The sequence below is a fragment of the Bacillus rossius genome, chromosome 15 (assembly GCF_032445375.1).
Source record: "Bacillus rossius redtenbacheri isolate Brsri chromosome 15, Brsri_v3, whole genome shotgun sequence".
Taxonomy (NCBI): domain Eukaryota; kingdom Metazoa; phylum Arthropoda; class Insecta; order Phasmatodea; family Bacillidae; genus Bacillus; species Bacillus rossius.
This window is the reverse complement of record NC_086342.1, coordinates 40,244,068-40,269,219: the sequence shown is the minus strand read 5'-3', so window position 1 is coordinate 40,269,219 and position 25,152 is coordinate 40,244,068. Positions and strand designations below refer to the sequence as shown.

Genomic DNA, 25,152 nt, shown 5'->3' with positions numbered 1-25,152 from the left:
TATTTGCGAAAAAAAAAAATATTAAAAATCTGAAAATACTTTTATTATATGCTCTTTAAATTCCTCTTTTCATTAAAGCCGGCGGACCATTTTAATTAATTAGGCATTCACGAACACATGGCAAAATAACAACAATGGCAACGGTCGAATGATTACACACATCTTCTATAGCATAATTAAGAACGGCGATATCTCATAAAGTATTTGGAATTTCTTATCTTCGCCGGCTTTAATGAAAAGAGGAATTTAAAGAGCATATAATAAAAGTATTTTCAGATTTTTAAAATTTTCTTTCGCAAATACCGCTTAACTACATATTTACCCACTATCCATATCAAGTGTGCGAAACATGTAAGTAATTTCAAATACCAACAGGAAAATAAAAATATATAACACTTACTTTGGTACAAATAGTGTTGAAAATGAGGTTATTCAGGCTGAGTGTTTGTTCACTGGTTCTTTTGTGGAACACAACAGACCCTTCAGTATTTTAGATCATGTTGGCCCACTGCTTAGAAAAATGTTTCCTAAGTGTGATGTGGCTAAACAATATAGCTGTGGTAGAACTAAGACAACTGCCATTGTTAATGAAATGGCTTTAGATGTAGTTTCTAATATTGTTGACTGTTTGCAAAATGGGCCATTTTGCCTTTCACAGATTCTTGTTCCAAACTTTATCCCCTCGTGGTGACATATTTTGTTAAGGTTTTACAAGTGTTTGCATTGGCATAATTTTAACTTTAGTGTGGCAAAATTCAAGGGGGGAAAATAACAAACATCTCATACAAAAGATTGGTAGGTAAGTTGGTTTTCAAGAATTCTTAAAAGAAAAAGTGAATTTTATGTTCAGCATAAGAAAATTAAGTTTTGAAAATTACTTTTCATCTTGTTTGTTTAAATTACGGAGAATAGCATTCATTTGCATAATATGTGATGTTTGTGTGTAAATATGTGTATAACACATGTTTCCCACTTATTTATGGTGAACAACTGGTGTGTATAACTGACATGAAATGCCGCGACCTATTTACGCACTTTTCGGAAAATTTTAAAATCTTACTGATAAGCAACTTTACAAGTTGGCAGGTCTGCTTCTGATACCGCATAACATGCTATGTTATGTTACAGCAACGAATCGAGTTGTATTGCGTACGCGTACTGTACGCCGCGTACGGTATGACGTCGCGTAAATAATAATAAATAGAATATAAACAATTAACAATATTTGATAATAAACAGTTTTTGTTAACCAAGAAACAATTAAATCTCATTAGAGCGGCTTTTTAATATTATCTCTTGTAAGATAAAAACAAAAAATGTGAAAATACGCGATAGTAAAAAACAAAAACATACATATTTCTAATTTGTAAAAAATACTTTTACGTTGTTTCTGTTCCAATCTCAAACTTTGTCTACACACACAATACCTTTAATAAACAGTAAAAAACTTGGACGACGATTTTCCACATTATACTTTACTTAATAAACAAACATCGTGCTTTGTAACGTAAATTCATCGAAAATGTGCGCGCATGCGTAAAACATACGAAAAATGCGAGTAACGAGATGCAGCCGTGTGTAACGTTTCGTTACTCGGTACTAGATGGCGCACCCGTTACTCAGTACCGAATACATACGGTTTGCTACAGCTCTAATTCTCAGTAAGAGATTTGTGCGCGGTGTTTAGTTTTTGGAATACATTTTTTATAAGTGCTGTTCGGACTTCGATTTTTTTGCTTTTCTTCTTGGATTTTGACTACAGATTGCGATTGGAAAATACTACACTGCCTGTTGACGACCTGCTTAGCTTTTTTATTGGTACATGACTTTATTTACTGTTTTTGGATATCGGCTTTGTTACGTTTTTTTGACGATTCGTTTATTTTACTGGTATTACGGGCGGTGAAGCTTTTATTTTTTTTCCGCTAAGCTCGCGTCTATTGGCTGGCTGCTGATGGAAGGTCACGAGTCAGAACAGAGAGAGCCAGCCGGCGGCTACGACGCGTCGTAACAACAGCTGACCGAGTATAATTAATTATCTTTCTCCGCGTACGGCGCGCCAGTCTGAGATAGCACGACAGCACAAGATATAGGCGTCGACCCTGTCTACGATATGGAAACGTAGGGACGCGATTATGAGTGCGAGGGTCATGGAAAATCGGTAAATCGGATTTAACGAAACATTGATTTAAAGTAAACATTTTCCGTAACCATAGCACTTCGTTAAATCGGGGTTCTACTGTACTTGTCAACCAATTACGTATTTTTAACTTAAAAAATATAACGGTGATTTCCCAATAAATAATGCATTTAAACTTAAAAAAAAGATTGTTTCATACGGGAAACTAATTTTACAAGGATCGTCTTACACGGAAAATAATAACCTACATCATATGGAGAAAATGGCGGGACCGAAGCATTTGATCGTATGAAACGGGAAATCGTATTGTGCGGGATCGTTTTAAACGAGTTTCACTGTATTTGAAATCTGAGTACCTGCCAACAGTCAAAGCAGGCACTTAATTAATTCAATGAATACACACAGGAAAATAAATGTATATATAAACTAGGCCTGTGCACATATAAGTTTTTTGGTTTGAATTGAATAAAAAAATAAATTTTAGTTTCCTCTGCTTTTTATTAATAGCATAAACAAAATATTCAATTTGTGCCTTTTCCCCCCCTTCAAATAAGTACAATTTGTGTTCTATAAGCTAACTTAAAATGAATAAAAAGAGCAGTTATAATTAAGCAGGTTTTTAAAATAAAATGTCTGAAGGTAAATTTAAAATCCCTACATAGCTACTTTAATTTTTTCTTTTGATTATCTAAAGGTGCAACTCCATAGCATCTCTGACACAACCTCTGAGAATCACTCATTTACGTTAATACAAGCACAAACATGGCCAGCAAGATTTAAAAACCATTTGTAAGCGGTCCGCCCAACACTAAACAACCTGCACGCTGGTTATTTCTCACAGTGGTTGCCAAACATACAATGCCTGCTGCACTTGTTCAGTGGGGACATTACACAGGTTAACAACGTACACCACTCGTCAGGTATCGGCAAACAGCCTTGCACACTCACATCTCCTTATGGTAGTACTCCTCCTCGGAGGAGTCACTGCGCTTGCTGCGCTCCTTCTTCTTGCGGCTGGACGCACGCTCCTTCTCGCGGCCGTCCGACTCCTGCGACACGTTGTCGCGCTCCTCGCGCTCCTTCTCCTTCTGGCCCTCCTTCTCCGCCTGCGAGCACGGCACCTGCTCCTTCACGTCTGCACAGCCGGGCTAACATTCCACCTTAGTGAGACTCCACAACTCCAATGCTAGTCAAGTCTTGAAATAAAATATATTTGGAGGAATCACTGCAATTTAATTCTCCAACAGTTTCAACTTCAGAATAGCTTCTAAAAACATTTGGATTGAAAACATACCGTGTTTTCTCGCATAATCGTCACACTTTTTATTCTAAAATCAAGCTTGATAAGTAGGGGTGCGACGATTATGCGGAATTTTTTTTTTTTAGTTAGATAAAGTTATTCATAAAAACGAAACCAATTCATGGAAAGTAAGTTTATTTAAAACGTGAAGTATAAAAGAGCACACCAAACTATTTTAATTAATAACTCATGCAAAAAAAAAAAACCTTTCAACTTTAAATAGAAAAACAAAATCTGTGATCCAAATGCAAGACGAACGAACGCGTAACTATCACCGTAGTAAGTACACACTCCACGAAAGAGAGCGGGCCATCAGATGTAGTTAACTCGGCACTTGACAGAGAGCACACATATGCACTCGGCGAGATATCAATATTCAGCTACGTGTGCGCGCTCTATACGGGAAGCAACATAACCAAACATTAATGATTGCAACGAGCGCTGGTTTCTTTTTTGTTAAGCGGTACACCGCGACGACGCAGACGAAAAAATGAAGGTTATAAAGTTTAAAAACGTTTTTAAAAGAAAATTTACACATCAGACAACTTAAGTGGAACCTCGTTACTACGAGAGCTGACAACGGCGGCAAAAATTCTAGTAACAATGAGTACTCGTAATAACCGAAAATAAAAAATTAAAGTCAAGTTAGATTCTGGACCGTCCAAACAGTCTTAATTTCACACCGTAACTTGAAAACGGTGCACTATAGTGAAAAAACGTATTGAATAAAAGTTTTAGCAAATTAAATTACGAATAGAAAGTGTCTCTATGGAATTTTTTATATCTACAACGGTAATCACGAATCAAATGGCCTGATACAAAGACCGGCGCCATTCATGGTCAAGGAGGGAAGGTATGTGAAGAGGTGGAAAAAAATAAGGGAGCAAAGGAAGGAAGAAAGGAAGGGTGTTGGCTGGTCTATTTTTAGATTTATCCCTCTGCCGACTTAGGAGGGGAAGCAACTGGTGCTGTCAAGAGAAAAAGAGAGGAAGGGAGGGAAAGAGAGAGAGAGAGCGCATGTAGTTTGTCACCAGTCTCACCCAGTCCGTCTGGCACCCGCGTAGCCACATAGCTGTCTGTATTTACTGCGTGAACATTATTTTTTTAACCGATGGTATTTTTCCTTTTTTGAAGATGCCATTCAAATCACTCGTACTTACGAAAGGGTCAACAAGGAGGCACTCGTGATAACCGGTTTAATTTAGTATGATTTACGTAGTCAAACTGACGGTGCATTACAAAACTGTCGTAGGTCTCGTAGTATCCCGTACTCGTAATAATGAGGTTCCACTGTACGTATTTCTGTTAATGAAATAAATAAGAGGCAATGTCAGAATAAATATTAGCTTTCTATTTTAAAATACATCGTTTTATACTGAAAAAAATACCCACACAAAGCGCTCAGAATCTAATAGCGGGACCAAAAACATCATGCGTCGTTTACGAGAGAGTTTTTTTAATCCAAATTTTGACAACCAAAAATATGTGTGCAACGATTATGCGATAAAAGAGGGTATTTATATTTCCCATTGACAATTCACTTCTTATTGCCTAATTTTTTCCTTAACAACTGGAAAAAAAAAAAAAAAAAGTCTTTTAACCGGATTTACTAGTTTTAAAGACACAACTAATTTTTTGTGAGTGTCTGCATTTTTAAAATGGGGTGTCTCTTACAATCAACGCCATTTTCTATTCGCCAAATTTGCTCGATTCTAAGGTATCTTTGTTGAGACATATATTGAAGTGCCTTTTAATTTAGTAAAAATAATTACCAATTAAAGAAAACATCAAAGAATCAATGTCATCACAGATTTCAGTAAATTCGGTGAAAAACACCTTGTAAGATTTTTCTGAAGGTATTTAGAAAGTTGGACTCATTAACAAGGAAAAAAAAATATTGAAAGGGTAAAAATCGTATGTGGTGGTAAATTTTTTAAATCTTATTATGCAAGAAATTTTGTTATGTGAGTAAGAGTGTTGGCAGACCTTGCGCAGCAGCTTGCGGCGGTAGTGCTCGACCTGCTGCTGGATCGTCCAGCCGGCCTTGAGCGACCGCTGCCCGCACTCCAGCTCGTCCTGGTACTCCACTGCCTTCACCTCGATCTCGCGCAGCCGGGCCCGGCGCTCCTCGTTGCCGTCCCTGCAAGTCCCCGCGCTCCGAGCCCCTCCCCAGTCTCACCCACATACCCACAACTACCACCAACTCAAAAAAATAACTCAAACTTTCATTTGGTAGGTAAAATGCTATTTTTATAAATCTTTTTTAAATACATTCACTAATAACTGGGCTTAACTAACTTAATTAATGTACTGACTTATTTGAACATTGCTGTTGATACACTCCACCCAAAATATTTCCTTTAATGTAAGCCCAACTGATGAGTTTAAAAGTGAAGTTATTTTTTTTATTAGTGCTGGGTGGGATTACTGTTTTTCCTGAAAGAGCGGGACCAATACTTTCCCAGACCTCTTCTTCCAGTTTTCCGATTTTATCCCGGTAGCCAAACTTGTGCAATGGGAGAAAATGTGAACACAGTTGAAAGACATTCAAATCGATAGTTGCAATCGATCTATCAACATGTTTACACTCTAGTAGCTTTACTTGCAACATTTAACTATGAAACTACTGACATGTGAGTTGTACTTTGAAAGCAACAAAAACATAAAGAATAGTGAGAGAAAATAGTGTAAATTGACAGTAAATATGTTTGGAATGTTGCTGAATGGGTAAGAGGCTACCATAAATAATCAAAACAAGCTAATATCTTGAGTTAAAATGCTAAATATTAACTAAATTTGTCACCATTGTGCAATTTAAGCTTTTTGTTTTAGTTTCGTCGTCATCATAAAATTAAAAAAAGAATTACCCTTCTTTCATGGTATTGTGTGGTCCTCAAAAATTATCTGTTTCTATCAATCTAGCACAATTTCTAGATTTAAGACTACACAATTAAAATGACATTACTGTATTTCCTTGCGTAAAGGCCCCCCCTTTTTTCCAAATTTTCGACTCCAAAAAAGGGGAGGGGGCCTATACGCGAATTTGGAGGAAAAAATAAATTTGTCTTTTTTCCAGATATGAAAAACTAACATTAAATAAAAGAAAAGGAAATACCGCCACAACTTATGTAAACGCCAATTAAATTTTGATTAAATGAAACAGCTGGCGGAACGACTGGCAAGTCGTGCGTCTTTGTTCTAATGAGGGAGGTTAGGGTAGGGAGCGACGCGGCAGGGGGGAGAGAGAGGCAGCTAGTCCGGAGGGAGGGGAGGCAGCGCTGTAGCAGGGGGGGGAGAGAGGCAGAGGCGTGGCTTAACCTCCCTCCTGCCAGCTAGCCAGCCAACCAGACAAAGGAGTGTAGGTACCTGCTCCACCCACTTCCCTTCCTCCTCCCCTCTTCTTCTCCGTCAACACTGCACATCAACACAAGCCCGTGAGTCCAGCTTTCTTTATCTTTATGTCGTCTGAGATACGACTAACTGCGTACGTCTGTCACGCCTCACGACGGTCCTACTGAGAGCGGACAAACTATAATACCAGTCTCTGTATCACTGCCGCTTACAAAATCACCTCCTGCCGCTCACAATACATGGCTTGCTGTTTGATGCATGCCAAGCTGTCCTGCCCTCAGATAAACCCAGAAAAACACTTTTAAAATTTTTCTCAAAAATGTTTACAAAAAAAGGAGGGGGGGGGGGGGGGGGGGCGTATACGCGGGCGGGGCCTTTACGCGAGCAAATACGGTATTTTCCCTTGGACGTAGTATTGAAATATTGGAAATTTTTAACCTCAAAAAACATTTGTTCCCATCTTGTTTCCCGTGAGAACTGTTTTATTTATCCCACCTTAAATGATCTCAAACCATAAATTCCCTTCCTGCCCTGCTCTAGTATTTATGCACCCAATACCGATACATACATGCATAAATACCTATTGCAACTGCTGAATTACGTTTAAAAGAAGAGATTCCGTTGTGAAGCATTATAGTGACAAACGTTTAAGGACACCAAAAAAATAAAAATTCACGAGTGATCCTTTGAATATGAAATTACAGAAAACTCTAGAAGCACCCAAATGGCAGAAATTGGACATGGAAAACTTGAGAAAAGACAAGCGTACTTCTGTAAACGTTGTAGGTACTAATTGAACGAAGTGTTTGAAGGTGTACCTGGACTTGTAGTCGGAGCGCGCGACGGCCTTGTCGTCGCCGTCAGCGTCGTCTTGCGGCTCCAGCAGGTCCCACTTGCTGGTGGTCATGGCCTGGGCCTCCGCCTGGCGCGGGTCCACCGTCTCCCAGCGGCTGGGCACGAAGCCGGCCGGCAGCCCCTCCTGCCTGTCCTGCCGCCGGCTCTCCCGGGGCCCCTCGGGGTCCTCCTCCAGGTCCTCCACTGCACACAGGCCGCCGCGTCACAGCTACCTGCCCTAACAGGCTGACTCCCGGCTTCCCGCCACCGCCCGCCATCCCGGCCTCACGCCTCCCCTCACGCCCAGCTACGGACAGTCTCCCCACTCGACTGAACCTCCCGCACTGACGACACATCAGGACAACAGTTTTCACCTTTTAATGCCTTCTTGTCTTGAAAAAAAAATACATATTACCAAGAACTCGAAAAGGTTTCGCTACATTGGAATGAACTGTAAATAAGCTAAAGACCACCGTCAGACTAATAATGTATGAAAGCATGTGAAAAATAACAAAACCACTACTGGTGTTACAGGCATAAAACATTGAAATAAAAATTTAAATAATTTTTTTTTTTTTAATCTTACAACATACATTAAACAACATGAAAAATTTCACTCACTGTGTTTTTATCACAATGTGTTAAGAGTGTTTGGACTCCAATACCAAAACGTTTAGCTTGTACAAGAAATTATAAATCTTTGTCGCAATACAATAATGTTGGTATAATCCATTAGATAGGAACGAATATTCTGTCATCTTCTAGCTTGGCTTGACAATGATACAAGGTTTTCTTATCAACATACAAAAAAAAAAAATTATTGTAAAACAAAATGTAACATGTAACATAAGATAATTAATTGAAAAATTTCAATTTTTACTGTAACATTATTCATATCTTGTTTTATATCTATTAATATTTTATTTCATGTATGTAACCAGATCAACGAAACAACTTTCAAACTTAAAAATTAAACTGGTTTAAGAAAACGGATTGTCATTTTTTTTTAAAATTTCCTTTATTTTACACTTCTTTATAATGGTTACTTATAACTAGGGACACCTGTATTTCGCGAATACATTTCGTGTTAAGGTATTTCACAAAATATTGTAGCTTTTCTCCTGTGGTTATTGGCTGAGGTCGGTGAGAGGTGTCGTCCCGCTCTTGACGGGGCCAATGAGAATGTGGTCACCGTACTGCTGCACCCTCACAATTTGTCATGACCCATGACTCTTAGAAAAAGCTACAGTGTTTTGAATACCTTGACATGAAATGAAATAGCGAAATACAGGTGTTCCTACTTATAACATAGTAATATCCATTTACAGTTTTGAAAATTTTACAACTAAACTCAATTTTTATAATGAACGGTAACTGAAGAAACCATAATGATGCACAAAAAAGCTTACTTGAAAAAAATTCCCTGACTTCTCCAGGATTTCCCTGACTTGTTTTAAATTCCCGACTTTCCCTGGTTTTCCCAGTCTGTGGCCACCCTGCACTGCTGCGTATCCCTCTCTCCACTCTTACTGAAATACCTACGTCTCACCCGTTCGCACCAACGATAAAAAAGAAATGTCACAGCGCTTAACTTTCTGACCTCTTTAGTGCGGTATGTAGTTACGTCCTACATCCAATAAATTTACATTTTAATAGGAATATCCTTCATTTTCCTTATGAAATTAGCATCAAAAGGACTGTTTTAACTGTCTATTTCTTGCCTAGAATAATTAACACGAATTTGGTGTGAAAAATGGCATTTTTTTAATGATTCATGGCGGGAGGTGGAGGGACGAACATAAGTAGGACCAAAACATTTATTTCAACTCCCTCTCTATTAAAACCCTATTCCCGGTACCCCTGAGAGGTCGTAACAAAGGTATTTCACTGTATTTGGGTTATTCTCTGAAAAGGTTCAATTTGGTGTCACTCTCTGGAATACCAAACAATTTGCATAAAATAATATTTTTTTTAATTGTAAGTATGATTAAGTTTTTAGATAAACATATTGATGTAAAATTTTTGGTTAAATTTTTATAATACTACTTAAATATTTAGCCTGCAATAGCTATACAGTCTCCTCCGTGGATGTCCCCAATCACATTTTATAAGACACTGGCCATTGTTACTTTTTAAACTCTTTTTTTAATTTTTACTCTTGTTACAAAAAGTAATTGTTAGAAGCATCACAAACTCATGGCTATGCGATTTAACTTTCAATGGGCAAATGTAATTGAATAACAATATTTTAAACATTGTCCATAATCTAAAGAATCTACCTCTATGGCCAAATAATAATGCACTAAAAATTATTTAAAAAGTACAGCAACTGTTATTTTTCCATGGAATTGGAGGGAAAGGAAGCCATTTTTATTGAGCTGTTTGTGTTGATGTTCTTATTTATATGTGGTGCTCTGATATTTATAACTGAGATATAAATTTGTGCTTTGCAAAGTTCTATTCGTATCCTCCGTGGTCAACATAAACAAGGTAGGGAACTCTTGTGTATTTGTGTTAAACTCAGTGTATAAATGTATATTGGTGTAGGTTAAGCAACTGAGTTGTAGAATTTCCTAACCTCAAAATTAAAATCATAAAAAATAAAAACCTTACTTTTATCCCCTCCGTGGACATCCCCTCCGTGGACTATGTTGGTCCACGGAGGGGATACTTATTGTCCACGGAGGAGAATTTATGTTCTGCAAAGAATACATATATATACAAATATTAGCTTGATGTGCAGTCAACCTAACTGCTGAGATATTTTCTTGTTTTCAAGATGGCACCCACAAAAAAGAAGGAAAAGAACCAGTCAGATGCGCAGATTCAGAAAAGAAGAGAGCAGAAAAAACTTAGCATGAGACGATCGAGACAGAAGTTACTTGAAAAGTCTGTTTTGTATGAAGAGTCTAAGAGAAAAGAAAGATAACGTTATCACCAGAGAACAGCATCTGGAAAAATAAAGACTATTGAAACAATGAGTGACCGTGAAAAAAGAGCAGCAAGAAAAATTTGGAAGGATAAAGCAAAAAGATATCGAAAACAGAAAAAACAGCAGCAAAATATGGAGCAAAAAACAGAAGAATGCACATCAACAAATAATCCTACCACACAGATTAATAGCAATCGTGATAAAAGGGAAAAACTTAAGTGTGGAACTGAAAGAGGAAGGAAAATGATTAGAAGAAATAGATACAAGCTACAACAAAAGATCAAGGTACTGGAAAATGAAAACAAAAAAACCAAGACAAGGTTAGAAAAGTACAAAAAAAGACTAAGTAGGTTAAAAAAAAGCAGCAAATAGAAAACGATAGCCCAAGAAAGAGGTCTCGAAAACTCCTAAAAAGTCGAGACAAAAACAATGAAAATGTAGCATACAAAAAACTGCTGTTTGGAGAAGTTATTAGCAAAAAAATACAGCACAACTTTCAGAAACTTAAGTCATCCAAAGTTAAGAGTCATGGTAAAGGTTTTAAGAAGAAAAATAGTTCGAAAATATAGGTACTTGAACTATTTGAGTACACTTACTTCAAAAAAAATGTTTCAGAGTGGTCAAGCCCATAAGAAAGTTTTGAAAGGAAGATTTATCTTGGATAAGGTAACATCTGACGTAACTACACTTTTAGAGACAGATAAAGCGAGTCGCTTGTGCTCAGGAAAGAAGGAAACTATAACCAGAAACAACATGAAGAAGCAAAAGCGTTTCTTAAATGACACACTTCAGAACCTGCACAAGATCTTCAAAGAAGACAAGTCCCGAGTATCAGAATTTGAGCTATCAGTTGTTTTGCAGACTTAGACCTTTTTGGGTTGTGTTTCCAAAGGTATCTGAAAGAGAAACATGTTTATGCAAAACACACGAAAATATGGTTCTCTTAGTAAGAAAGCTGAATTCATTGAACCTTGTTGATGAAAAAACACCATTTGAAGTTCTTAGAACACTGTGCTGTGACCCAAGAAATGAAGCATGCCTAGAACGACAGTGCAATGATTGTAAATCAAAATGTATACAGACTAAAGAAGATGCTGACGATAGTCCCGTGTTTTTCCAGAAGTGGACCACAAAGAAAGACCCTGTACAGTTTAAAGATAAAATTAAATTGTGTTCTAAAACTGTGAAAGTTTTAAAAGAATTTTCTAAAACGCAGCTCATATGCATTTTCTCAAGAGAAATTGTACCTTTCATGGCACATGTGTCAAACATAAGCCACCAATATGAGGAAATTTCAAAACTCAAGAAAAATATTTTACAGAATGAAATGTTGGTATGTACATGTTGACTTTTCTAAAAACTATACCTGCAAATATTCAAAAGAAATCCAAGCAGCACATTTTGGGGGATCAAAACCCCAAGTGACTATCCATACATGTGTTCTGTACTGTCATACGGATGTTGCACCATCACCTCTCTGTTATGGAACAGTCAGCTCGTGCAACAGACATGATCCTGCAGCAATAGTTGCCCATTTACTGCCTATTATTCAGGATATAAAGTCACGTATACCTAAGTTGGAAAAGGCTCACTTCCTTAGTGATGGACCCTGTACCCAGTACAAAAACCGGAAAATGTTTCAGCTAATGGGTGGCTTTTTATCAAGAGAATTGAATGTGGAAGAAATTCACTGGCATTTCAGCGAAAGTGCTCATGGAAAGGGTGCTCCAGATGGAGTTGGGGCAGCTCTAAAAAGAACAGCTGATGGCTTGGTAGCACATCAAATTGATATTCCAGACTGTGACACGTTAGTTCCTTTTCTACAAGACCATTGCAAGGGTATATCAGTGAAACAAATTCATGAATCAGTCATAACCAGTATTGACAAGCACATGCCAAATAATATTCAAGTTTTCAAAGGCACAATGAAGATACATGAAGTTGTATTCAAAAAGGGATCTCAAAGTCTGCATGTTAGACGACTATCATGCAATAGCTGTGAAGCTGGCACATGTCATCATTATGGAATGGGACTGATAATTAATTATGCAATAGCAACAGGGAGCCAACTTCCGTTTTTGTTAAAATAAGTAATTTTTTTGTGTGTTGAAAATGAGAGTAAATCTATGATCTCATTACACCAATTTGCCAAAATTATTTTTTACTTAACTAACATTATGTACTTTCCTGACTTTAAATATACAAATTCACATTCTAAACATTAGGTAATGTGGCACTTGTATCCCTAATACATAATTACATACTTTAATCTGTGACTTGGAAGTATTATCTCCCCTCCGTGGACATACATGTCCACTCCGTGGACATAGCATAAAGAATAACATTTAATATTGTAGTAAATAACTGTTGAAAAACTTGACCAGTTGCTTAGCAGAGTTTAGTTACTTCAATAAAAAATATGAGAGTATTTATTTGCTTCAGTTTATAATTTTCTAGAAAAAAAATTTTCTTCTTGATTTTCTACCTTTTTCAGAGAATGACCCATTTATACTTACAGGTTTGAATATTTGCACAGGCCATCACAGGTGAATGATGTCCAGACCAGAGAGACGGAATTTATTGGTGAGAGGGAAAAAAGCACACAGGAAAAAACCAACACACAATCTGCCTTCTTTAAAATGTACAATGTTCTTCGGTTTGGCAAATTATATAATCCGGCATCAATAGAGTTTCTTGTATTTGAAACTGAAAAAATCAGAATTTTTTTGCAGAGTAATGGTCATGCATTTTTTTTTTATACAGTGATTGTTACATATTGTTTTAAATATTATTGTAACGTATGATAATTTTTATTTGTTGTTCCTGTTAAAATGACAAATATCTCGAACGTGCCGGATCAAAGAGCTATTTAGAGACAAGTTTTTATGGTTTAATTTTAGGCCAATTTTGTCTTTAAAAGAGGAGATTTCAGTGTTATGGTTTTTATTTTTTGTGAACATTGTTAATTCATAAAGATAGCACATTTTTCAACAAATAATACACTTAAAGGTTAAATGACACAAACTTTATAAAAACAGTGTCATTCTGACAATATAATAATTTGTAAAAAAAAAAGCACGTCTGACTACTGGGGACAATAAAAATAAATCGTCAAGTATATGCGTGTTTGAAAAAATGTAATATTGTTGTAATACAGTTGCAATATCAAAATCAGATCTATCTAGCACATACACTTTGGTACAAACTCAGTTCTAAATAACTTACATTCATCGAATTAAATATATTTAACGATTAGGTAAGTTTTTGTAATCTCACTGGAGTTTCAAATAAATACTCACTGGGCACGCCGTCGATGTCGTCGTCGTCGGGCGCGTGCTTGAGGGCGCCCTTGAGCAGCGCCGCGCCGTCCAGGGGCTCCTCGTACAGGTCCTCCGCCTCCTGCTCCCCGCCGGAGCCGGGCCCCTCGCGGCCGGGCCCCCCGCCCTCTGGCCGGGCCTGCACACGCACAGCCACCACCGCCCCTCTAGAGTCCCTGCCTTCAGGCCTCGACCACCGCAGCCCCTGCTAATGTACTACAACCTCCTCTGCAGGCCAGGGAGGGAACAAATAATATTTAGCATTTATAACCATCACTTATTTATTTCTTTCAATTCTTGAATTGCGTCATCTGCCATAATGATTTATTTTTGTTGATAACAGATACTAAGAAGAATGAATTGGAAATGGGATAATCAAAGTTACAACCTATACATAACCCAGCTGTGGGGGAAATAAAGAAATAAATAAAGAAAGAAATAACACACAAACACCCCCCCCCCCCTCCTAAAATTCTGGTGAATATCCTGACATTAATTTATAAAAAAGGTTTCTTATTTAAAATACGTACTGGAGACCTTTTAAAAATAGTAGATACTGTGAAGGATAAAATCTGAGAACAAATTTTTTCAACAAAAAAATAAAGTGCAATTTTTACACAGCGAATCATCAGTGGAAATTTTCCTAATGCAAAAATTACATGACTCTATTTATTTATTAAAATACTAAATGTGTTTTTGTTTTGAAGTAGGTGTTGAGAAGTACAGGCAGGTCTGGCACGTAGGTAAAGAAACTAGTCACGGGGATATGTCCCGAGAGGCGACGGACAAGTCGACGACTGGGCGACGTTGAGAAGCAAGCGCAGCAGGGTAAGTAGGTGGGGAAACAGCGCAGACTGACGTTGCATGTTTATTGGGCAGAGGAAATGCACCGAATGTTGGCACGCACACAGTAGGAAGGGAAGAGGCACTGCTTCCCTCTTCTCACACAGCAGGCAACAGCTCAACCCTTTAAGGTCAATAGCTCAATACTGCAGAACGCAGTCATGCATGTTATGACTTTACGTGAAAGGTGACTGCAGATGCGCCCACCCTGGTGCTAACGGAGAGGGGCGGCCCCTTGCCACGGTCGTGAAAAGTGAGAGGCGGCGAACTGCGAGGGAATTAGATCTTCCTGACATTTACGACGTGGGTCACGTCAAACTATTGCAGCCGATTGCTGCCGGGCACAGAGTAGTACAAGGAGTTTCCAAGAGCAGTATTCAATTTCCTCAATTAGCAAATTTATTCCACACCATATTTACATTTAGTTTAGGTCAGTCTTACTACTCCAGCAACGTATCAACAAAATCAAACGAAAAAAATCCTGTTTTCAATGAAAATAAGAAGTTACTATAATGTGTTGTTTTAGGATTTGGGCCACCAGATGTTAGGGGAGAGTAGTAACCTTTATTGGACCACTTTAGACATAATGGCACACATCACCGAATCCTGTCAAGCCATATGAATGAAACGTAATACGGCTCGGTCCAGTGTGAAACAAGGAAGCGCCACTCACGGAGGAGATGCCGAGGAAAGCGTTCTGCAGGCGGATGAGGAACTCCTTGGGGTAGACGGCCCACTCCTCCCAGGCGAAGAACATGCGCATGACCCTCATCTTGAACCACTCTGCCTTGAGCCGGCTCTCAAGCGTCATGTAGGCGGCGTGCACGTCCTGGAAGACCACCTGCAGCCGCACCTCCAGCCTGGGGGCCGGCCCCCGCACGTCACTGCCCCGTCCTCGACACACTGTCACCCTCTTGCATCATCGTCACACCCATATTTCAGGGCGTCAAATTTTGGATAAAATAACTTCTCGCGTAAACGTCGCACGGTGTTTTTGGTCCTGCTATTAGATTCCGAGCGCTTTGTGTACGTATCTTTTTTCCGTATAAAGTAGAAATCAAATATTTATTCGGAAGTTAACTATTTTACTTATTTAATTAACGGAAATACAAAACTGTCTGACGTGTAAATTTTATTTTGAAAGACTTTTTAAACGTTATATAACATTTATCTGTTCCTCTGCGTCGCCACGGTGTACCGCTCGTAAACATGTAGTCTGCGCTAGTTGACATCATTCATGTTTGGTTATGTTGCTTCCCATATAGAGCGCGCACACGTAGTCGAATATCGGTATCTCGCCGATAGGATGCAACACGCGCTCTCTGTCGAGTGCCGATTTAATCTACATTTGATGGCCCGCACTCTTTCGTGGTAAGTGTGTACTACGACGATAGTTACATGTTAGTTCACGTCACATATTGAAGTGGCTTGTGTTCGGGTCACAGATTTTGTTTTTCTATTGAAATTTAAAGTAAGGTTTTTGTTGCATGACTTATTTATTTAAATTGTTTGGCATGCTCTATTATACTTCACTTTTTAAATAAACGTACTTTCCACTTAGTTTTTATGAATAACTTTACCAAACAAAAATTTTTTTCCCCGCATAATGGTCACACCCCTACTTTTCAAACTTGATTTTAGTATAAAATGAGCAACTATCATGCGAGAAAACACAGTGTAACACACCCACACAACTCTGTTTTAAAATAACCCAGACTTTTTCCCAGCTATAATTTCTCTATTTCCTATTTCTTTTTTAAATAATTTACCAACAATTTTCTGAACGAAGTAAAGATAACTCATTTTCCACCATTCCAACAACTGACACATTCTCTCTACACTTTCTTTATTTCAAACAGAACCTTTCAATTCCATTTTGAAGCAGTGTTACTATGCAATAAAAAACTATTACTGCAAAATTTTATTTCATAGATTGGTTAGTGGTAGACTGGAGCATATATAGTGGTAAACTGGAGCATATATTTTTCCTTCAAATTATCATCACTGAGACATTTATCATGACTTTTCCAGGATTTTGAAATAATATTCCTAACTTTCTTTTCTATGATCATTTCCAACTAACCTGAGCTTTCTCCAATTTTCCCCGACTTTCAAGAAAGTGGACATTATGTACCAAAAACTCCAATTAATCTGCTGCAAATGCTCTCTCGACAATATGCACAAAAAATTAACCACCAACAAATTCAAGCTCAAGCTAGTTGATACATTATAAATTTGGCTCTCCCAAGCCGTCTTCATGCAACACCAGCACAAGTACCACAGTGTGTGTGGACTCTATGCAACAGCGACATAAGCATTGTTACATACAACAACTTGCCATTTAAGAAAGTAATCGCATTGAGCTTTCAGTTTTTAAAACCGACTCAAAATTCTCATTTTATGTATATGCAGGTAATGACATTGTTTTTGGTACCATGAAAACTCAAATTTCAGGATATTTATGAAACTACTGTACACCACTAGGTCCAAGTAAACATTAACACACACAGATTGCAAGAATATTGAAATCAGGACCTACTTCTCGCAAATATTTTTTATGCAAAAAATGAAGTACTAAATATCAATAAAACCCATACAAAGTTCAACTCACCCTTTCCTGTAGTTTGAAGCGTTGGTGACTTTTACACCACAGTTGTGCAAAATGTCGGAAATAAGGTACAGACGTGCAATCTGCAACATAAAGCCACAACCACACATTGTATTCCAGACATTTTTTTTTGGGGGGGGGGGGGGGGGGGGCAGAGAGAGAGAGAGAGCAAGAGAGAGAGGGAGAGAGAGTGTGAGAGGTCATCTGGCAGTGTTCTCCCTCTCTCTCATCGTTGTAAATGTCTCGTGAACAGGCACACTAAACAATTAACGAGTCCATCTCGACAGGTGTTTATGATGCAATTGTACCCAAACACTGATTTATGGTGAGATTTCCCACTCTTTCAACTGCACATTCCATGACATAACTGCAGCCATCATTGGTGTTTATAAGTGCACCTCTTATATTCCTCCAGCCCCGCACATGTTTGCCGGTAACAGTGCGTGCTAGTTTTTACAGAAGGAACTGGCAAAGAGAAGCTTGCCACCTCTTTCCTCTCTCTGAAAGAAGGAAGGAAAAAAAAATTAGACAGATGGGGACACAAGTATAAAAAATAGCAGTCTTCTCCTTTGTTTTTTTTCCCCCTTAGGTAGTGCAGAAATTTTGGCGGTCATAAATATGCAGGGGAGATGACTGTCGCCTTGCACCCTCCCGCAGTACACAGATAAAGAACCTGGAGGTGAACACCAGTGCTGTATTTCTTACGCCCCAATAAGCTGAGACACGGAACACAAAGACTTCACTCGCATCCACGGAACTCTGCTGAAGATAAATACATGGTGCGACTCTCATTCGAGGACGACCCTTATGGTGTAAATGTTAGATTTATAAGCCAAAAATTATAGGCGTGACCCATATGCAGGTAAATACCATATATACCCGAATCTAAGACGACATTTTTTACCATAATTTATAATTCAAAACAAAGGAGTCGCCTTAGATTCAGATACACTGATTTTTAGGTAAACATACCTTTTTTTGGGTCAATGTTTTCGGGTTGTGCAGTAGTTACTGCTGCACATGTTATGACCAATGTTTTATGAATGTTCTATAGCAAAAGATGGCGCCCATCTTATCGACTAGTTTCGTGTACAAAAACATTAATGTAGGTTATACAATACTTCCTTGCTGTGATTATTTTTTTCAGTTGGACGAACGGTTCCGCAAGTTATGTTATTTACACTTTAAACACAAATTATTATGTGAAAATGGCCGACCACCTGGAAACTAGATGTACGTCTGCAAGCCGTTTTACTAAAAGGGAAAGAGAATTCTATGACAAAAACTTCAAGATGATGGGGGGGAAAAAAAAAGTGTTGGTTGAAATCCTTTGTAACATTCATATTTTCAATTTTATATCTATTTTGTTGGCATGTGTTTAATACAATAAAATTTTTTTTCCTAAAAACATGAGGCTGTAATTTGGGGGTCGTCTTAGATTCGGGTATACAGTGAAACCTAATTAATACAAACCTGAAGGGGAGTAAAATATTTCAGTTTGTAATAACGAGGTTCATATTAATGAGGTTCTTGAGCCAATAGGTAGAATAAGAACTCGATAAGAAATATTGAATTCCTACATGCCAGAGCACTAAAAATGTGGAATATTATTATTGTAATAGAAGCCAGATATTAACATGCACACTAACAAAATACACTTAGAAGCAATTTTAATAGTTTTAATAAAATACACTATAACAGACTGATAATTAGTATACATATACGTATGTATGTATTCTTAGTTAATATGTTTCCAAAGTTTTGACAAAAATGATTAACATTTACCGTACAGTTAATTGCTGTTGAGTGTATAGCAATTCTTATGCAAAGTATGCAAGATATATTTACATAGGTTTAAAAAAATTATTAATTTTTTTCTGGACACACTTATCTCTGTAAATATCATTTACAGCAGAACATATATTCTCAAATCCTGCAATCAAGTCAATTGGCACATCACTTGCAGCAAGTACATTTTCCAGTGTACGCAAAGCACTGATTGTGTCACTTTTGCTTGGAAGTTTATGCACTTCCTCACCATTGTCGTCATCACCATCATTATCCTGACTTGTACCACCCTCACAAAGTGACTGTACAGCGTCAGCCCTTGGTGTTTCCTGTCATCCTCGTGAACCAACAAGATCTTCTGCAGTTAATCTTGCACTGGTGTACACACTGTCATCAATATGAACAAACTCATTGAAGTCATTATCAACTTGCACATGTTCTTTTAACTCTTGCCAATCCTCTAAAGGTTGATCACAGTCAGGTTCTTCAACAGTTTGCTGGCCAAAACCACTTTTTGCAAAGCAATGCACAATTGTCTTTTGGCTGATGCTGTCCCACGACATGGCTATACTGCGGATAGCATCCAAAACTGACCATCTAGGAAGCTCAGTCTTTCCTTTTTCACACTGCCTGATAAGGTATTTCACCAAGCGCTGTCTGTAGTTTCTTTTCAAGCACTGTATTATACCTTGGTCGAGTGGTTGTGTCACACTTGTTGTATTTGGTAGCAAGAAGAGTAAGGTAATGTTTTCCAACTTCATACCATGAGCAGTATGTGCAGCACAGTTGTCCAACAATAACAAAATTTTGCGATTTAGAGTCGCCATTTTCCTTTCCAATTTTAACAACCACAACTGGAAAATTTTTGTGGTGACCCAAGCCTTACTGTTTGCCTCGTAATCTACTGGCAGGTTTTATGCTGCAACATCTTTGAAACATCTTGGCTTGGCAGACTTGCCAATAACCAAGGGTCGAAGTTTAGTACTGCCATCTTGATTACAACATAGTAAAACTGTAAGACGAACTTTACTGTGTTTACCGCCATGGCAGTTTTCACCTTTTACGGTTAGAGTTTTATTGGGCAACAGATTGTAAAAAAGCCCTGTTTCATCCATATTAAAAACATCATGTGGTGCAAATTTACTTACGGTGGTCTGTACTGACTGAAGCCAGTCTCTCGTTGCTGTTTGGTCGACAGCTGCAGATTCGCCACAAATGGTTTTTGTGGCCAAATTATGCCTATCTTTGAAGCGTTGAAGCCATCCGTTGCTGCAATGGAAATCATCAATTCTGAGTCGCAGTGCCAGCTGATCAGCCTTTTCTTGGATAATAGGCCCGGAAATTGGAACTCTGGCGGCGCGCATCTGATGAAACCACTCCAGCAGTTTGGCCTCTAATTCGGAATGTTTACCGACGCGCATCCTTTTCTTAGTTTGATTACTACCTTTCCTGACCGCTTCTTCTATTTTATCTGCTTGCTTTAGAATTGTACTTAAGGTTGATTTTGATATACCAAACTCTTCAGAAAGTTCTGTTTTCGTTTTTTCACCCTGACGAACTGAATTTATTATCATAATTTTCGTCTTCAATGCAATTTCCTTGCGTTTACGTTTTGCCTCCATTTTTAAGTGTGTACGAACAAATTCTAAAGTTTAATAAAATACTCACGAGATAATTCACTTAAACTTTCATTACAACGTACACAAATATTAAACGGGTTAGGCGTAATAAATATTTTGATTTTATTGGTCCAGCACAGATTCATGTATACAAAGGAAGTACAAAATCGAACGTAAATACAATCCCACGTGAAGTTCGATATATCGAATATTGTACAAACGCGAGTGATTTCTGAACATATCGAACACACGAACGAGTGATTTTGAAAACATAAGAGTTAAAAACACACTTCGGGCACTCAGGCGGGGCCGTATCTTTGTGGTAATCTTTGGTTCGTATTAAATGGTAAACATGACTGTTTGTTTATACGGAAGGGAATTGTTATTGTTCGCTATACATAATAACGAGAATTTCGTATTAACCAAACAAATCTTCATTGTGTTTAATGGGCATATTTCACGGGGAAATAGTAATAGGTAGAGACCCCGAAAAATGGTGAAGCGCGAAATTCACGAAATAACGCGAAAATTTGAAACATTAAACGAATTTTGCGACTTTCCTATGATTTCGACATATTTGCGAAATTCACGAATTTTCGCGCTAAATCCATGCATTTTCGCGCGAAATCCACGCTTTTTCGCACAAAATAATGTCGCAAGTTCTATTTATTTACGCCATCATAAACATAGGCATGAAATAAACATAGACTGAAAGACTAGTGCCGTGATATTATGTTCGTTTTGACACGTTACTGAAATCCACGTATTTTTGTTACTCTGTTTACAAGCAGTAAATATTGCCATCGCAAATGAAAACAAAATGTAACAAATATCAACAATCGATATGTGCGCACTACCAACATAACAAAATTGACTAACCACAGTTTTCGTGTTTTGAATAATGGTCGTTTCTGCCGCAAGGCACACTGGTGTCAATTTTTCTAACCTAATTTAATCGCATGGAGCTAAGATGGCAGTCTTTTTTGCGTGCACATATCTATGAGTGTTTACAAATACCGTCCACATTTTGTAAGTTTAGTGATACAATTGAATTTATGGCTAAGATGCCGAAAACTTCGACAATGTTTGATCGCGAAAGAGAGATGAAATCGGATGGATTTTATATTTTTGATCAGCGGAACAAAATTATGATGTGCAAGTTCTGCAACGTGCGGTTTGATTGGACACACAAAGACACATGTAAAAAGCATGTGGCAAATTACACACACAAAACAAAAAAGACAATTATTTTGTCAAGCAAATTCTACCGTGTCTTAACAAATCTCGATAGGCGACAGCGTGAATAAAAAGCAAACAAGCTTGAAAGTGCAGAAAACAAGAATTTGTTTCTGATTTTGTTAATATGATGCTGTAAGTTAACATTTCTTTGGAAAAAGCTGATCATCCAGCTATGAGGAAATGGTTTAACACCCATGTTGAAGGTTAGCCTTATTTATTTAGAAATGTTTTTCCCCCTCTAATAAAAGTTCATAAGCATATGTAGGCCTACAATATTATCAATTAACTTACCTTTAGGCCCAACTTACCTTCACTTCAAATAAATATGCAAGTACCTCAGATTAACAAACACATAAATAGGATGGATTGCATTGTGAAATGGTGAGCACAACACAAGATATTTTTGACTGATTGATTGATGGTTTGACTCTGTAATTCAGCAGTAATCTTGAAAAGGTTAGGTTAGGTTTGGCTAAGAATTGTTTTGAGTAAATTAGCCCATTAATATTTTCAGCGATAACCTTATAAATGCTACCTATTTATAAGTATATTGTAAGTTATGTATACATTTAAGGTGCAGAGGATTTGCCATCAGCCAACACACTTAGAGAAACTTATGTCCCAAAAATTGGCCAGGCAAATAAGAAAGCATTAAGGCACGCTGTAGAAGACAAACAGATTGTATTCTTGTGTGATGAAACGACAGACAAAGTGGGCCGATGTAAGGCAGAGTATGCTACTTTGTAGTGCCTATCCGCTATGAGGTTTTTTTACACCGCCAATGGCATAATTTTTTCACCTTTTTTGGGGTCTCTACGGATTGCTTATTTTTACACAGATTTTTTGCACCGCTTGCTTATTTTTACACCGATTTTTTGCACCACTTTTGTCATTTTTTTACACCGAAATGAGCCAGTTTTATTTACCATTTTCTGGGGTCCCTAGTAATAGGTAATATTAACGAGTCGTTCGTAATAAGCGGGATAATATTAACGAGGTTTCACTGTATACGGTATTATACGTTGAAGGAAGAGATGGCGAGGATGATGCTAATGTGAAGTGCGACACGACGGACTCAGACCTTCTTGGGGATGGGCGTCTGGAGGATGGACAGGGACTCGGCGAGGCAGTCGCAGATCTCCTCCGCGGCGTCCCCGTGCTCGATGCAGAACATCATGGCCTCCGTGATCCTGGAGCGCTCCGGGGACAGGTTGCGTAGCATGTCCTCCAGCCGGTCCCGCTGCCTGCGACCACACACGTGGCGGGACGTGCCAAACTACACAACGCTGAGTTAAACACCTTCCATTGCAGCGTGAATCGCGAGTTAAAACAATCTCACACCTAAGAGGCCTGCAAGCAGGGAACTTGCAGTTCGAGCCCGACAATCATTCTTGAACTCCCTTTTCAATACATATGCACGGTATAAAACAAATTTGTTCTATCTAATTTTTTCAGTTGTGAGCATTGAAAGTACCAGCTCTAATGTGAACCAAAACTGTGGGGTTTTTCCAGGTATAATTGACTGAAATTTCACAGAACATCAAAATTTTTTATCTTATATTTATCACGCTCTGCATTGTACCAAAGAATAATATGGCAAATCTGGTGTCTTGAGTTATGTATTTATAAGTTTATTTGCAATATGGGAACTAGTGTTGGGCCGATTCCCAAAATATACCGATACCGATTCCATTTTCGATTCTTAAATTAAAGGGTCGATTCTTCGAATCCGATTCCGATTCCTTAATTTTTATCTGACAATGTTCAACAGAGTAATATACTCAGAAAAAAAAGGTTGTTTATGATTTTAAAAATGTATTTGCGTTGTTTTTCATTTTCTGTGCAGAAATTAACATTATAGACAGCTTATATAATGTTAAAAAGTATATTCATTACCATCAAGTTACGCTACCTTGAATTTCTAGCACAATTTGGCCTTTTAACCTTGCATATAGTTAGACAAAACACGTGTTCAAACACTGCCAATAATCAAAGATGTCTTATGACGTGAAAGTTATAACTTAACCAACTTTAGATACCTTACATTAATTAATTGTAAAAAAAAAAAAGAGGTTTGTACGGTTAGGTTAAGAATTTTATCTTCAAGCACAACTAAATAATGATCCAAATAAAATGACAATATAACCTCGATTATACATATTTCAAGGGACCAGGGTGAAAAAAAATAAAAAGTGGGAAATGTAAAAATAAAATTTTATTATCTCATTATGATGGAAATGATAAGAAACAAATATGCACCACACTAAAATAAAATGTCAGAAATGCTTACGTTTTAATATATTACCTAGAACTTAATTATCTCACTTGGTGAAAAGAATAAATCCATCCAGTCTTGCAGTTCTTCACAACCGTAAAGAGAAAATAAATTTTAGATAAATTTTAGGTTCTTGAGTAAGAATGTTCTGTGCATGTTTTAGCATCTCAAAATTTCCACATTTTATGGTGAGATTTTCTTACATAAAATATTTAAACTCTTCAAATAATCGCGTGTGAACATTTAATTTATTTCAGAAATTTATCGGAAACAATTCTGTAAAACTAACACAACTACTTTCAAAAGATTGTTTATGTTTGGTAATAAAACTTTACGAACGTTTCAGCAGCAATGTTTGGTAATTCAGATTAGCCAACTGCCTTTCCAAAATATATCTAATGTAAAATGAGCATCGCTGAACACGCACAAGAACGCCGAATTACAGCAATTTGGTTATGTTGCTTTTACACTTATTTTAATATGGTCGCAATAATCCACTGTGAATTTGGGTAAAATCTCATTCAAAAATTATTTAATTTTAATTCTTTAAAGTTTAAAGTGCAGAGATGTGAAACATCTTAATTTTCACGTTCACGTCACCAAAGATTTGGTTCATGGCCGTATGGTTTACCATGGCAGGTAGCACAAACAAAAAAAAATTAGGTTGTTTACAATGGCAAATGTAGCTGCCATGATCAAATAGTTAACGTTTACATTATTTTACTTGCCGTTTACATTTACATAATTTTCTTTTAACATTTATGGTTTTGTCTAATTATTTTTGAAGGTTTACTATTAAATGCAGTGCTGCTGCAACGTAATTTCCGAAAAATGTTTTCGCTTAAAGCGGGAAAGTAGATACTGCATTTGTACTGTAGGGAAAATGGCGGTGCAAGTAAATAAATA

The 25,152-nt window shown here is 37.5% G+C and overlaps 1 protein-coding gene across 2 annotated transcripts in view; it reads right to left on the bottom strand.

Annotated features, from left to right (window-relative positions):
• The window catches only part of LOC134539401 (U2 snRNP-associated SURP motif-containing protein), an 80,987-nt gene that overhangs the window by 19,038 nt on the left and 36,797 nt on the right, over positions 1-25,152 (bottom strand). For both annotated transcript variants that reach the window (XM_063381402.1, XM_063381405.1), the window contains exons 15-21: positions 23,053-23,215; positions 17,329-17,408; positions 15,391-15,577; positions 13,857-14,013; positions 7,610-7,829; positions 5,427-5,580; positions 3,089-3,246 (exon numbers count right to left, since the gene is read on the bottom strand). In XM_063381402.1, coding sequence (XP_063237472.1) covers positions 3,089-3,246; positions 5,427-5,580; positions 7,610-7,829; positions 13,857-14,013; positions 15,391-15,577; positions 17,329-17,408; positions 23,053-23,215 — 1,119 coding nt within the window. The remainder of the gene's footprint in view (positions 1-3,088; positions 3,247-5,426; positions 5,581-7,609; positions 7,830-13,856; positions 14,014-15,390; positions 15,578-17,328; positions 17,409-23,052; positions 23,216-25,152) is intronic.